General features: G+C 37.2%; 1 protein-coding gene across 3 annotated transcripts in view; it reads left to right on the top strand.

Moving 5' to 3' along the window:
* Positions 1–5,772: 5,772 nt before the first annotated feature.
* Positions 5,773–14,438, top strand: part of si:dkey-112e17.1 — a 31,343-nt gene continuing 22,677 nt past the window's right edge. Inside the window, exon 1 of one of the 3 annotated variants that reach the window (XM_039771461.1) lies at positions 5,773–6,042. In XM_039771461.1, coding sequence (XP_039627395.1) covers positions 5,968–6,042 — 75 coding nt within the window. In that variant the 5' untranslated portion in view covers positions 5,773–5,967. Of the gene's footprint in view, positions 6,043–6,123; positions 6,239–6,734; positions 6,936–14,438 lie in introns of those variants that run through there. The other 2 variants (XM_039771463.1, XM_039771462.1) reach the window with 2 other exon arrangements.

Below are 14,438 nucleotides of genomic sequence, written 5' to 3'. Positions count from 1 at the left end.
TCCTATCTTGCACCTGAATCTTCCAGGATTCGCTCTAATCTCCCATGCCTCTGTATTCAAATGTATTATATTTAGAAAATGAATAAAAATATTATTCTTTGGCTGAAGACTGAGCTACATACATTGTCCTATTAAGTAATGGTATTCAAAAAAACTGTGTTTTGTATATAGATAAACATTCTCACCACCAGGGTACTTTCTGCTATTTATTTTAACTTTACTATACATATTTTTATATTAATTTTCCAAGATAAGGTGATCAGTAAGACTAGCTTTATGTTGTTCTGACTTATGAAACTGCACTTAAGGCAGCTTCCCGGCCTAGCTATATAGGTTATTCCACTAAAGGAAAATTCCTGTAGCATGGAAAGGGCTATTCAATTTCTCAATCCAGTGTATTTGTCAATCTGTGACAGTATGCAGGTTTGAATTGCTTTTTGTTATTTAGCACAATGATCTCCATGTTCTGCCCCATGACCTCTGCATTAAGTTGAGCAGATTTTTGGTTCTTAAAGTTTCTTCAGTAGAGGATTACATTTTCCTGTTACTTAAATTTGGCTTTAAAAAACATAATTTTACTCTCAGTAAGCACATTTGACATATTCTTGTAAAAACCTTGATGATTTGTGTTACTTAGACAACTTTTGCTATATTGACGTATTGATGTTTCAGGGTGTGAATAAAAATATGTAGCTGTAATCAGTTTTTTGCCAATGCTTTCATGTGAGAATTTTGTATAAAAATGGCATGGTTTTAATTAAACCATTCAGGCAGCCTGTAAATGTGAATTAGGTTCTTACTGGAACAGCATACATTTACCACAAAGATATTTTGTATGTGGGAATAATTTTAGATTCCAAATAAGTAAGCATAAAGAGTAACATTTTCAGATCTGTTCAATGAAAATAATGCTCATAGGGTGCTATAGTATAGTCAGGGCGCATGTGTCTCAAGTTGTGGAAACAGCCCTGGATCAGGTTAACTGGTGACAAAACTGATGTTTTTAAGATTGTAAAGAAGGAATTAGAACAGCAAATCCACATTTTTACTTTAAAATAAGCTCTTCAACAAGAACATAGGGACACAGTTCTTGTTAAGCGTAAATATCACACAAACATTAGGAAGTTTTTCTTCTCACAGAGAACCACAGACATGTGGAAGAAATTACAAAGTAGTATGGTACAGTAGGACTTTAGAAACTTTCAGATCTCCCCTTGATGTTACAGTATTTTACAGGAGAGTAGAGCTGTCAAGCTTTGCTGGGCTGACTTGCCTGTTCTCATCAAAGTTTTTGTAATGTTGTAATGTTAATTTCAAGAAAAATGGATGAAGTGCTGGAATTAATGTGCTTATGTATATGTTGTTTTGTAAATTCAAATTGCTTTTTTTAAGGTTATGATGAAGTGTGGGTATAGTACATACTCTATCTAAGTACAGTACTATAATCAATGTATTACATATTTCTGTTCTGTTTGACACATTTTCATTTTTGTGACCTCCTAAAGGTTTTATCTTTTTGGTTATAATTGTAATGTTAATGGATGTTTTCAGTGTTTTACATTGTTTGTACTTCTTGGCGCATAACACTTTTTCTAGTGACAAATTACCCGATCTCCTTTGTACGATTTGTTTTAAGGTTGTTTTATTTTGCTATGCAGTGGAAGCTGCCTGATAACTATGTTGCCATAGTGGTCAGCCAAAAACCTTTGGCACCCTCCAACACCACTGCCAGTGACTTATAAGTGCTTCATCATAGTAGAGCAGAACCACACATTTTAAATGAGAACCTGCCTTTCATGACTGATCTTTAACTGCAGGAGTATTCATTGAATGTTCTCAAATTATTTCACAACCTCCACACCCAGCTGTTTGAAATTATACAGAATCATTAATGGAGCCAGTAATTTTCAACAGATGTGGCCAAACAGATGAAAGTGAGACTTTTGTGTTTAATTTCAGAAGGTGCCTTCTTTAAGTGGAGACATTTAGTTTGTACACATGTTTGTGGCATTAAAAAAGTTTGATTTTGAAAACTGAAATGAAATGCCAAATGGGATGTACATTTTACTGACATTCAGCATTGGTATTGCGTTCAAAAAAAGGTGATGCGGCTTAAAGGAGTCAGTTAAGGACTGCCATGCACAAATCAGCTACAGCAGCAGCTGCTCAGGCCATATATCTTTTCCAGCAACTTTGCTGACCCTTTTCTTTGTTGCTGTTAACACTGGTGCTGATTTAAATGCCTCTCCCAGAGCTCCAATTTCTGGTGCCTCGATGTCTGCAAAAAATTCTTCCTATTCTTTGAAAAGACTTTAATGTATTATATTGGTGCAGTTATAGAAGGGCTATAAAAGTCAAATGCAGGGCTGTCCAAAGAGTGCAATAAACCAGTAGATTCCAAGAAGGGATTATGCCTTACAATCTGCAAAATATTTTTTTTCTAAATGCACCTATTGTTCTTTGGCTGCTTCCTATCACATATATAACATTAAACACACCCACCCCACTATACATACAAAAAACAGAATTACAACCCCATCCTGTTACACCTTGGTGACTGATGTAGTCACTGTCCACTGAAGATACTTTTGATACTTTTTGTCTTCAGCATTCCAAAAATGTTGTCAACTATGCACATTAGTTGGAGGATTTAAATTAGTTTGATGTGAGTGAGAGTATCCTGTGATGCATAGCCACCCCATCCAGGACTGGTTGGGTTTAAGAATACTGAGATAGGTTTGTGATCTGACAGTCATGAAATTGATTTAAGATATAGATGAAAAGATGGACTGTGCATTGAAAGTAAAATCCCTACTGTGTTCCCTCACTGCACTAGTATACCAGTGGAAGCGTCATGTGCTCAGGTTATCTGATATTCTGAAGATAAACTCTGTTTGATGCAGACGTCTGTCACATGGTCCACAAGGACAAACCCTCATTCACACTTAGGCAATTCTGAGTCACTGACTTTACCTAACATATGGTTTTGGGTTGTAGGTGGAAAACCTGAGTATCCAGAGAAAAACCAAAGTGGATACTTAGTAAACATTCACACACCATAAACAGTGGGAATGGAATTCAAACTTAAGATTTTAGATCCATGAGGCAGCATCACTACCCACTGTGACAGTATGCCATCCACTGTTAGAGGACTTTTATAAAAGTCCATCCAATAAAATTCATCAGTGCCACAGTGTTCATTACCATTTCACATCATCCTCATATCAATCAACCAATGTGTACTTTTTGAGTTTATTACCAATATTTGTATTACCTATATTATTATTATTATTACCTATATTACTAGAGATGAGTGATACTCATAGTAATGATAAAGATAAAGTTAGCATTCAGTTAGTATAAACAGTAGCACTGTAATTTTTATTGTTGCACAAAGACTGTATCTAATAATTTTTACAAGTAATCTGCAGTAATGCTCAATAACAGACAGTGTGTTAACACAAACACTGTAAATTTAGCAAGACAAAGTTGGGTTTTTTTTTTTAATTCTATTGGCTTATCATCAGTTCAGAGTAGAAAACTACTATTGCATTACATATTATTAGAAATAAAATAATTATTATTAATGTTAACAAAAGAGCATTAAGTCATATAACACAATTTAGTGGCTAATGCTATGATGTATATATTGCAGTGGCCAGAGAGTTTGCTATTTATATGCATGAGTAATGTTACAAATGATTCAGTCTCTAGTGATAAACTTGCAGTCATAGGGGATGAATAATTACTGCTGAAGCCTGTACTCTACAACAATCACATTTCAGACAGATAGATATCAAGAATTTTTAATGATAGATAGATAGATAGATAGATAGATAGATAGATAGATAGATAGATAGATAGATAGATATTAACAATACCTACTTTATGTGCACTTGCAGTTATGAGCAGAGGGTACATACTGACTTTATCAGTCATAGGGGATGAATAATTACTGATGATGCCTGTACTCTACAACAATCACATTTCAGACAGATAGATATCAAGAATTTTTAATGATAGATAGATAGATAGATAGATAGATAGATAGATAGATAGATAGATAGATAGATAGATAGATAGATAGATAGATAATCTACTGAAATGGCTTCTCCTGATCCCATTAACATTGCTCTCTACCAATTTTGATCTATAAATATCTCTTGATCTATACTGTGGTCTTACTTTAATTTTTTTTCCCCCATGGAGCAATTTTCAGGTTAAGCACCTTGCTGAAGGGCCCAACAGAGTAGGATCCATTCTGGCAGTAACAGGATTTCAACCAACAACCATCCAGATACTAGCATAGATTCGTAGCCAAAAAAAAAAACACTACTCAGTTCTTGATATTTATATAGCAATCCACCTATTAAAGAACATGTCATGTCATTCTCCATCCCGCTATATCCTAACACAGGGTCACAGGGGTCTGCTGGAGCCAATCCCAGCCAACACAGGGCACAAGGCAGGAACAAACCCCAGGCAGGTCGCCAGCCCACCGCAGATTAAAGAACATTGTAACAAGAAAAGTAGTAGAAGTATCCACCTTTCAGTGACCTTCTTTATAACTGAAACATTATTTGGATAATGCCATTTTAATTCACATTAAGAAAAGAAAAGAATTCTACTATCACCTACAATGCCCAGATGCTTGTTCAGACTTTCATCTTGCCTTGTACCCAGTGCTACTGCAATAAGGATTGGCTGCTAGGACTGAAAAAACTGGATGGACGAAAGAAATCTGTTATAAAATACCACATAAGTTTTACGGTATTAAAATTCTATATACTGTACATAAATGGCAGATATACAGTAAATGAAAATTCTGTATTGTGACCCACTGCTACAAAAATCACTGAACTTCTACTTATTTCATATCTGTATGTTAACTAAAGAATTACGGACTATTGGACACAAATTTAATAGAGAAAAATAATAACATGTGAAAACAGCAGCACTTTTTTCTGTTAACACCAATATCTAAACAAGAAGTTATGATTTATATTTTCATATTGTGAACCAAAAAATGACAGTATTGCTTTTATAGATATAAAATGTTAAATGAATTATTATTTCTTATAAAATTTTAGTGAAGCTAATGTGACTGTAATGTAAGTGACAGGGTGTACAAGTATGTGTCTGTGTAAGAGCGAGTCCTGTGATGTCAGACTGATGCCCATTTCAGTGCTGGTTGTTGTCTTGTATTCAAGGCTAGCTGGATAGACTCTGTGAAAGTATTAATTTATGTCAATATTATTAACGTTTTAACCATATTATGTGGGGTTGATTATAATGAAGCCAAGTATACAAGTTATTTTAACTACTGTACATCATCGTGTAGGGCGGCACGGTGGTGCAATGGGTAGTACTATCACCTAATGGAGTCAGCATGGGAAGCTATGAGGCAGTGATGCCATATTCATGCCTGTTCCCCATTTTGCACCCAGTGCTTCTACCCGTGTCCTTTAATTAGATTAAGCCGGTTTAAAAGTTAAACAATATTTAACATTTTTTATTGTCTAAACAAATGAAATGATAATATTTCTGTAGATATTTTTGTACCCCTTTCCTTTGAAATCCAGAACTGAATAACTGGTTCGAAATATGAAAGAATGGGTGATTCCAATCCTTTGCGAGAAAGTATTGTTTCTGTAATTACTTTATATTTTATGTTATTTAAATACAATAATAAACGGTCTTTTAGTTTCATGAGTGTGCTGGAATTAGTGTAATCTCACTAGAAAGGAAGCAAACTTCCTTTCTTCTCCAGGTTTTGAGCTCGACAGCTGTAGCCGCGAGGCGCGGTCCCGTCGATGGTGGGTTGCGTGCGCGTCCCCGGCGCCGTGTTGGCGCGCCCCCGCAGTTCCAGGTGAATGGAATGAGAGACGGGCAGGGAGGAAGCAAGCCAGTGAGCGAGCAAGCAGCGGAGTCGGTGCGGCTCCAGTGCCGAGGACCAGACTGGCGGACATGGAAAAGACAGCGTGGGCTTGCGTCCTCATGACAGCCGCATTGCTCTGCCTACCAGGAGCGGCGCCACATAAAGTAAGCGACCGGGCCGCCGTTATGTTGTGCATCTCCGAGGTTTCCGTTGATGAGAAAAGCGGCCGAAGAAACACATTGAGCCGCACCGGCGTTGGCGGCGGCGGTGGTGATGGGCTCTGGCTCTTCGTACCCGCGTGTCCTATGTGCCCGAACGTGTATTGACTCATGTCACTGGGTAGATTGATCAGTTTATAAGGTACCGGGTCTTGAAATTGCACCAGTCAGTGGACTGTGGGCTCGCGTTCGCTTTTTTTCCTCTCCTCACATTAGAGCAGCTCGTATGATTTCTCTTATCCGTTATGTACAAGTCTTAGAAATGAAGTTTCATCTGGAGCCCAGCGTGCTTGTACTCCAGGTCCCACTGGAGGACATGACCCAAGGTGTGATACTAAATCGCATCAGGCTGCCGCACGGGGGCAGCGACAGGTTTAGCAAGACCTCCTGGGGGTCCGTTGACACTTGATAGTGAAACTTAAGTGGGGTAGAGGTGTTTGGTGTAAATAAAGGGGCACGTGATAACGCAATTGGCAAGAACAGCTGTTAACGAGGAACGACTGGCACCATATAAAGAAAGGGGAGACTTGTCGAAAGAGCACTTTGATGTTTTCCATGATTTACTTCCAAAACATCGTGGTTGCTTTGGTTAACATCGCAATGTGTGTAGTTGTTAGAGTGAACTATTTCGTTTATTGTACTGCCATTAGCGTATTTGTTGTGGTAGTACTGTATATGTATCCGTCTCGTGCTCTTGGTTTCTTCCTGTCATCACTTGTTTGCTATACATATTTGGTCTGAGCTGTGATATTCCTTTCCTACCATTTTTGCAGTCAGATAAAAGAACACAGCTGGGAGATAACAGGTTTGAAATTGAATAGATGGTTGTAATTGTTTTGGTAAGTAGAATGATTTATCCATCCCTCATCAAACCTAATTAGCCTACATCATAATTGTCTTACTTTAGAATTGTTTCAGAGCCAGTGTGGATACAAAAGTGTACCCTGGTGAACTTGCATGTAGTCTATAGAGTTTATTTTAGCTTTTGTGTTCTTCTTTGGTAAATACAGTGGGAGGAAGAGTAGTTGTTTTGCAGTCGTGAGAGGTGTTACATGCCGAAAAATCAAGCTGACTGTTATTACTATGGTGAATGAAACTACACAGTAATAATACTGAAGATGCATATTATGGATAGAAAGCTCAGTACGCAAGCCCTCATACAGAACAAAAAAATATAGAAACTTTTTATTTTAAAGATAATTGGTGAATTCCAAAAATGTGAAATGAGAACAAGGAGAGAGTAAAAACTGAATGTTGTTCATCTATTTGAAGTTTAGATTGATGTTACCATGTATTGCAACGTTCAGAATGTGCTTCAGAATCCGTGAACTTTGGACATGCTGTTATACAGAACTGATTAGGAAATGCACTGTCAGTGTTAAGCTTAGTGACCTTAATTGTTTCATGAAGATCTTTCATACGAGGTTCAGTAGTGAACCAGAGTTAAAATCGCATCAGCCTGTGTTGAATAATAGACTCATGGGCTTCAAGACTTCACAGTTGAGACAGACAGACAGTTCATAACAAAGTGTGTGGGTGCATACTATAGTATGAGAACAGGGACCTGGACGAATGCTGAAATCTCCATTTCAGTTAGCAGTATTCAGTCTGAGCTAGGCTGTTAGATATAAGCCAGTCTTCGAAACCTTGTCATAGGCTCTATTTTCTAGATTCTGCCTGTTAAACAGACTTAGTCACTTTGATGCATTTACTTCTATTATAATGGACTTGAATATTAGAAAATGTGTCAGATGTGCACATTTCCAAGGCCACAACTGTATAGGTGACCATAAGGTTTCTATAACAAGATTTATTCAGTTTAGTTTTTATTTTTGGCACCTCTCTGAGAGCCTTTACCAAGGTATCGTGTAGACATTGAAGACCATAAGCCACTTAGAAATTACAGAAATGTAAAAGCAGCTACATCTGCTGACATAAAATCTTTGAAGAACTCCAGGCATTTTAAAATGTGTACAAAATGTTGATGTTGGTGTAATGTGCATTAGGATTACTTGAAGTGTAATCAAAGACTCAGGAGTGTTGTTTGCAGAGATGTATTTACTCTAAGAGTCTGTGCCCAGATCCATGTTCCAAATTCATCTACAACTTGTAGTATTGTCTCTCAGTGGTTTACTAGTTTGGTTATAACATTATGTGCATCTTTTCTTCCAGGCTACAACCAAATACCTTCTGACTGACTGTTTTAAATAAATGTTAGATATTAAAAGGTTATATTAATTTGACTCATGCAATGTTACCAAATATCTGTGTAAGTACACTATATATTTTGAAGATAAGGATATTAGTGATGGGCTTTATTTGTCAATAAACCAGTTAATGTTATGTGTTTTGAGTTCTAGACTAACTAAATTGAAGAATTGGCTACATATTCTATAAATTTGAAGGTGTTTCCTTTATGCCCACTGCCTTGTAAAAGGCGGGGCTATGTGCTCCCCACCTGCCATAATGTGTGGTATGGTTTGATGAAGGCTGTGGACCTCTTTTACAACATGTTTTGTCTGATTAAGTACTGTTTGCAGTACTTTACCTATATGCAGTGGCTGAGCTATTCTTACTCACCAAACCCCATTTCACCACAGGACGTTGAAGGGAAGCTTTAATGGTTGACCAAGCACCGCTTCTGTGGGGGGGAAACCTTGATCTTAGAATTACTTATTTACTGTTATCAGAAAGAATGTATTGAGGTTATCCCTAAAATGCGCAAATGTGTGATATTAAATGTTTTAACAGGGCTGTAAATCAGTAGCTGATTTCTACTTTTGATACAACTCAATTTTATTCAAGACAAAAAGAACCATGGATAGTGCTTCAGCACTGCAAGGACACTTAGACAAATGGCAGTGTTAGTTGCTTTGCACTTTGCAGATGGCGTGTTGACCTGGATTGAACTGTCAAGAACCGGAAAGTAAAAAGTGAGAAGTGTTTGGGGATTCTGTATTTTGGATATGGTGGCTCTGTTTGAATTCTGACTTGTTGCTGCAGACAAGTAAACCTTTGCTCTCAGATCTTGAATTTTAGGATCTGTGAGTGGGAGACACTTCAGTATGAAACAGAAGTTCGAAGATATAGTATAAGGGTATCCCTCTGAGTCATTTGAAAAAAATATGTTGCAGTGGTCCATTGGTATGTAGTTAAGGGATAAATTCAGTCTGTTAAAGGGGCAGACCTTCTCAATGGACTGCTAAAGGCAGTTGACTAGACTGACTGAGGGCAGCTTATTCTATCTGTCTGAAGAGTACGAGGGCAGCAGAGACTTCCATGGCCAGTTAACGTGTACTGTTCTCTATAGGTCAATGTTGAGCAAATGTTGGCTTCATGGCCGCTTTGATAAAACACACAAGCTCCAAAATTACAAGTGTGATTGGTAGACTGTTGGTTGAACTGGTTATTGGTTTAAATATTGCTAATTTTCTGGATTTTGTTAATTTTTTAATTGCCTGTTACTTGTAACTCTCTTGCTGGTGTTGTGAGTAGTTTATAGTAGAAGTGACCTACAGATAGTAACATTTTGTTGAGGTATGTTTATTATAAACAGGCTGCATTAAAAACTGAAATAATTAAGTACTAGTCTATGAGCAAAGGATACATTTTTGCTAAATTTCTTCCACACGTGAAAGGTACCTTTGTAAATCCAAATACTGGGTGAATATTATACACAAGGAAGAATAGTAAAATAAAGGTTAAAAATGAGAACTAATTTTCCTGTACCCGGTACGGTTCTTAGAAGTCCATTGGTCACCATACTATCTTGTAAGTGGCACCAAAATGATACGATATCATCAAAATCAATCTGGAAGTCTGTAATACTCCAACCAGTATGTGTATCTATGGTATTTGTCTGGTGTTGTCCTCACACGTGCCCAGTGTATTAATAAGTACACAAGCATTTAATTTCACTGGTAAATCTCCAAATCTGTGAACTTGCAGATCTGCATTTTTTAAAATGTCCAGACGTCTGTCAGTGTGATTACCAGCTAAGGGTAACTAAAGAAGCCTTCACATGTCACTGATAATGCAAAAGGTTTTGTGGAATCTACATATCGGGTTCTGTACTCCTTGTTGAGTGAATTCTGACTGAGTGAGGAGCTTTTGCTACCATAAGTTTGGAAGGTACAGAAGTATTGTAAAAATAAAAATTTAAATTTGATCATTCACATCAATGGCATTCACATCAACAGGCAAGGAAAAGCAAAGTCACAATCCATAGTAAGGGAAATACCACGCTCAAAAAGATAAGCAAATATGAATCCAGAAAGTCTGATGCCGAGGTTGTGAACCATAGAGATAACCACGAAACAAAAGAATAGCAAAGGAATTAACTCAGTGGCAGAGTCCTGTATGGTAAAAAAAAGTGCTTGCTTAATTAATGAAGCAATTAGGGAAAAAGGGACTTCATGAGACAGCGGAATAATTTTATTTGTCCTAGAAGGCAAGAAGTGTGCTGTTTGGTGTACTTGTGAGAAACTAAGATATTCTGACTCATCTATTAAGATAAAAGTTTTCAAATGGTGTCTGCTGGAAAGAAAATATCTGTTATGTCTCAGATCTGTCTTATTAATGTGATTTCTAAATAGGTTCATTAAAAAGAAACCTGCAGAATATGGTTAGCAATGTTTGTGTATTCAGAGAAAGCTATGGAATTTGAGCTGGATCTGTTAAGTTTATCTCTGCATTTTAAGGCCAGGTAGCTTTTAATCATTTATCAATATATTTAAAGATATTAAATGAGTTTCAGAATTGGCCACTTTTCTCTTTTTTGTAACACAGAACTATGTTCGAATGATTTTCCCCATTGCTGTTTTTCAGGCTTATAACTTTACCTCCCTACCAGTTTGATATTTTGATTTCATTGATAATCAGAAGCCAAAATTAACATAGAAAATAAGTGAGTTTCCACTGAAAAATGTGTAGAAAAAGGTTCACCAGAAATGTTTCAAGGTCATGCAGCAAGGCTTATTCCCTCCTGCGTGGTAACGAGCTGAAAGAATCTTTCCCTTGAAGCATAGCTACTGTATACACGTGCTGTGCAGTGACTAGTTTAATATCTATCTTGTGGAACAAAGCAAGGATTAAATCTTAGAGCTGGTCTCCTTTCATCTCTGTCTGCACTTCAGTATGATTAATGGTGTTGCATTTAAATACAGTTGGTAAACTGGTAATTATATATTTTTTGTTGTATTTTGGACTGTATATCGTAATGTGTTTATGCTTGCTCATGGTTAATGGAGATGGTTAATCCTGTTTCTTGTTTTAGCTTGTAAATGAATGACGCTTTCATTCTTGGTAATTTTCAAATCCAACCAAAATCACTGTACACTCACTAGTTTCATAACATTTTAATATTGTTCACTTCTAAAGGTTAATTGTTCAGGCCATTTAACCAGGATTACATTTTTTAATTTATTGAGTATATGCATCTATAAATGAGTCCCCAGAAGGGTTCTGTCTCTAAGTATAGACAACAGCTATATAACAGTTCTCTTGCCTGATCCTGGCGCTTGACCTTGTTTTCGTCATCTGAGCCAATTTGTTGACTGACCCTGGCTGAGGATGCTGACCTCTCTTTTGTGATGCTCTGTGTTGTTTACTGCTTGTTTTGTACTATTTGAAATTGGGACACAGCTCACTAAATAGGGGGCCACTTTCCTACTAAACCTGGAGAACAAAGGTCCACTGCATAGAGTGCGGTTCAGAAGTGTGTTTTTTAGGCATCTTGTTATTGTCTGCACTTGTCTTCCTAACAGAATACTCCATGTCCCTTTTCATCTTGTCTTGTGCCTTCTTAAACTAGTGAATATTACCATTTCACCTATGTAATTCTCATAGACGTTACAGGAATTAAAAAAGTGTGTTTGTATAACTGTCTGACATGTGATTATTGATTTGCAAAGTGCAAAGATGTTCCTGTCTCATATATAGAATGTTTTTAGGTTAACTTAACAGATACACTGTTTTTGACATTCTGACTTCATATGCTCTGTGCTGACTTGCTGCACATAAAGGGCTGTTATCCTTTTGCCTCAACACCTTGTTTTAGTTAGGTTTCTTGTTTTCTGCATTTAGATTGGGTTAAAAAATCCTAACCCTAACATTTTGTTTAAAAAAAATTGTCATATAAGAGTTGTGGTGGTTACTGTGCACCCTCTCCACCCCCGGGTCCTAGAACCTGCATTTAATTCCAAACATCATTGACTGTGTAGTGCTTGTTTGTCATCCCCTGTCTGTGCTTGTTCTTTTTTAGATGGACCAGTTTCCTCCTTCATCTCAAAGACACACAGGTTAGATTATAACTTGGTGTGCTGTGACTTCCCGTGGATGGGAGTGTACCCTGTGATGAACTACAGTCCCATCCAGGGTAGTCCCAGCCTTGTGTCACCTGGTTCTGGGTAGTTTTTGCCTATTTACAGCTCTTTGCTTCCTTTCTGAATCAGAAGCACTTGACATTGTCTTATCATTTACTCCTTCTCTGTTTCAGCACAGATTGCATACATTTAAAAAGCAATTATAAAAAGAAATAATAACAAAGTTTATATAAAGAAACAAGTTGGACAGTAATTCATTTGTTTTTTTAGAAGTTATAGAATGTTTGCTTTGGGTTCTTTTTGATCTAATGACAAAGAACCTACTTGCAAGGAACCAACACATTTAACTTTCTAATCAATACATTTTGTGTAACCACAATTTCCAGTACAGTACAGAGACTTAGTCTACTACATCAGTAATGACTGCATGACAGAAACTAACCATGGATGAGATGTCAGTCTGACACAGGGCACACACGTTTGAACATACACTGGGCCAATTTAGAGATACCAGTCAGCCTAACAGCTTGTATTTGAACTGGGCAAGGGAACAAGGAAACTGGTGAAAATACACCCTACAGCTGTGAGAACATGAAAACACAGAGGGTGAGCAGCATGCAGAGGACTCCAAAATGGGTGTCTGAGTACTTTGAAGCAACACTGATGCTACTTCTCAAGCTGGGCAAACAGCACACAATGCAGTCTAATGTATTAATGTGGTGTAGAACAAATGGAAAATCAGAGTTTTGCAGTGGGAAATTTCAGAAAAAAAAACTTTAAATTGGTTCCTAGATAAACAGTTCATTGGAAACAGTGCTGTTCAAATTAGCCGTATTGTAACATAATATTTACTTCTCACATCTTTATACATACATGTAATAAGCTACTGTGGCTGTTCGTTTGTCTGTCCAGGATTGTAAATCACCTGTAGCTCACAAATTGTTTGACCTATTGACCTGAAATTTGGTACACATATACTATGTGACGTCTACTGTCTGCTTTCAAGGTGATGATTGACCTCCGAGGTTATTCCTCTTTTTATTTTCATTTTATTTTGTTGTAGAATCAACTCTCGGCAGCAGGCAGAAGGGCGTTCTCATTCCCTACCACCTTCGCTGTCACGTCCCCTACCTCTTGATATCTTAAATCATTCTTGACGCAGATTGAAGACTTAAGTGAATATTTAAGGAAAACGTACTAAGTAATTTAACACGAAAAGATGCCGATGAAAGAAGAGAAGAAGCAGGCCACTAGAATGGAGAAAAGAAGAGCTGCTCAGATAGCAGCAAGCGCATCAACCTCTGAGCAAACAAATGCTAAACATAAAGAGAAAGAGGATGAAAACTAGGAATGCTCAAGTCAAGTGTATTCACTGCACTGCAAGTTTTTTTTTCTCATGACCCTGACAATGTGGTCTCTGGTAAAGATGTTTTAATAAATAATACTTGGGGTTGCTTCACAGTTTTTCTCTGGAAAGATTCTGTTTTACTTTTTGAATTACTATTTGTTTTTCTTCTCCAGAGATTGGGGATGTAGTTGCCAAAAGTGACACACAACTTATTTTCTTCCATTTGCCTGACTTTGTCATAGGGTTAGGCTCTAATGGTTTTTAATCTTACACAGGAAGTGTCATTGTGCAGTTCTTACTGCAGATTTGTTGTAAAACTCTTTGAGGCTTATTGAAATCAACTGTAAAGGTGCTGCAGTGATTAGTGCAGCTGAAGACATAGGGTACATATCCTGGCCCAGTACTCATCTTTTTTTGAAATTTGTATTTCCTCCTATCTCGGTGTAGGTCTTTTTGAGGTACTCCACAAATGTCTGCATGTTATGCTAATTTAGTGAATATGTCATGTGATTACTTGGCATACCATCCTTGCTTGGTTCTTACATTAAGCCTGATGTATCCTGTATAGGATGCACTTCTCTGTGACCTCTAAATTACAATTCTTATTAAGTGGCATCAGTAAGCTCATGACTGGCTGGATGGTACTTTTAATCTCAGAAATTGGAGAAATA

The sequence above is a fragment of the Polypterus senegalus genome, chromosome 12 (genome assembly GCF_016835505.1).
Source record: "Polypterus senegalus isolate Bchr_013 chromosome 12, ASM1683550v1, whole genome shotgun sequence".
Classification (NCBI taxonomy): domain Eukaryota; kingdom Metazoa; phylum Chordata; class Cladistia; order Polypteriformes; family Polypteridae; genus Polypterus; species Polypterus senegalus.
The sequence above is the reverse complement of the archived record's forward strand: the minus strand, read 5'-3'. Positions and strand labels throughout refer to the sequence as shown.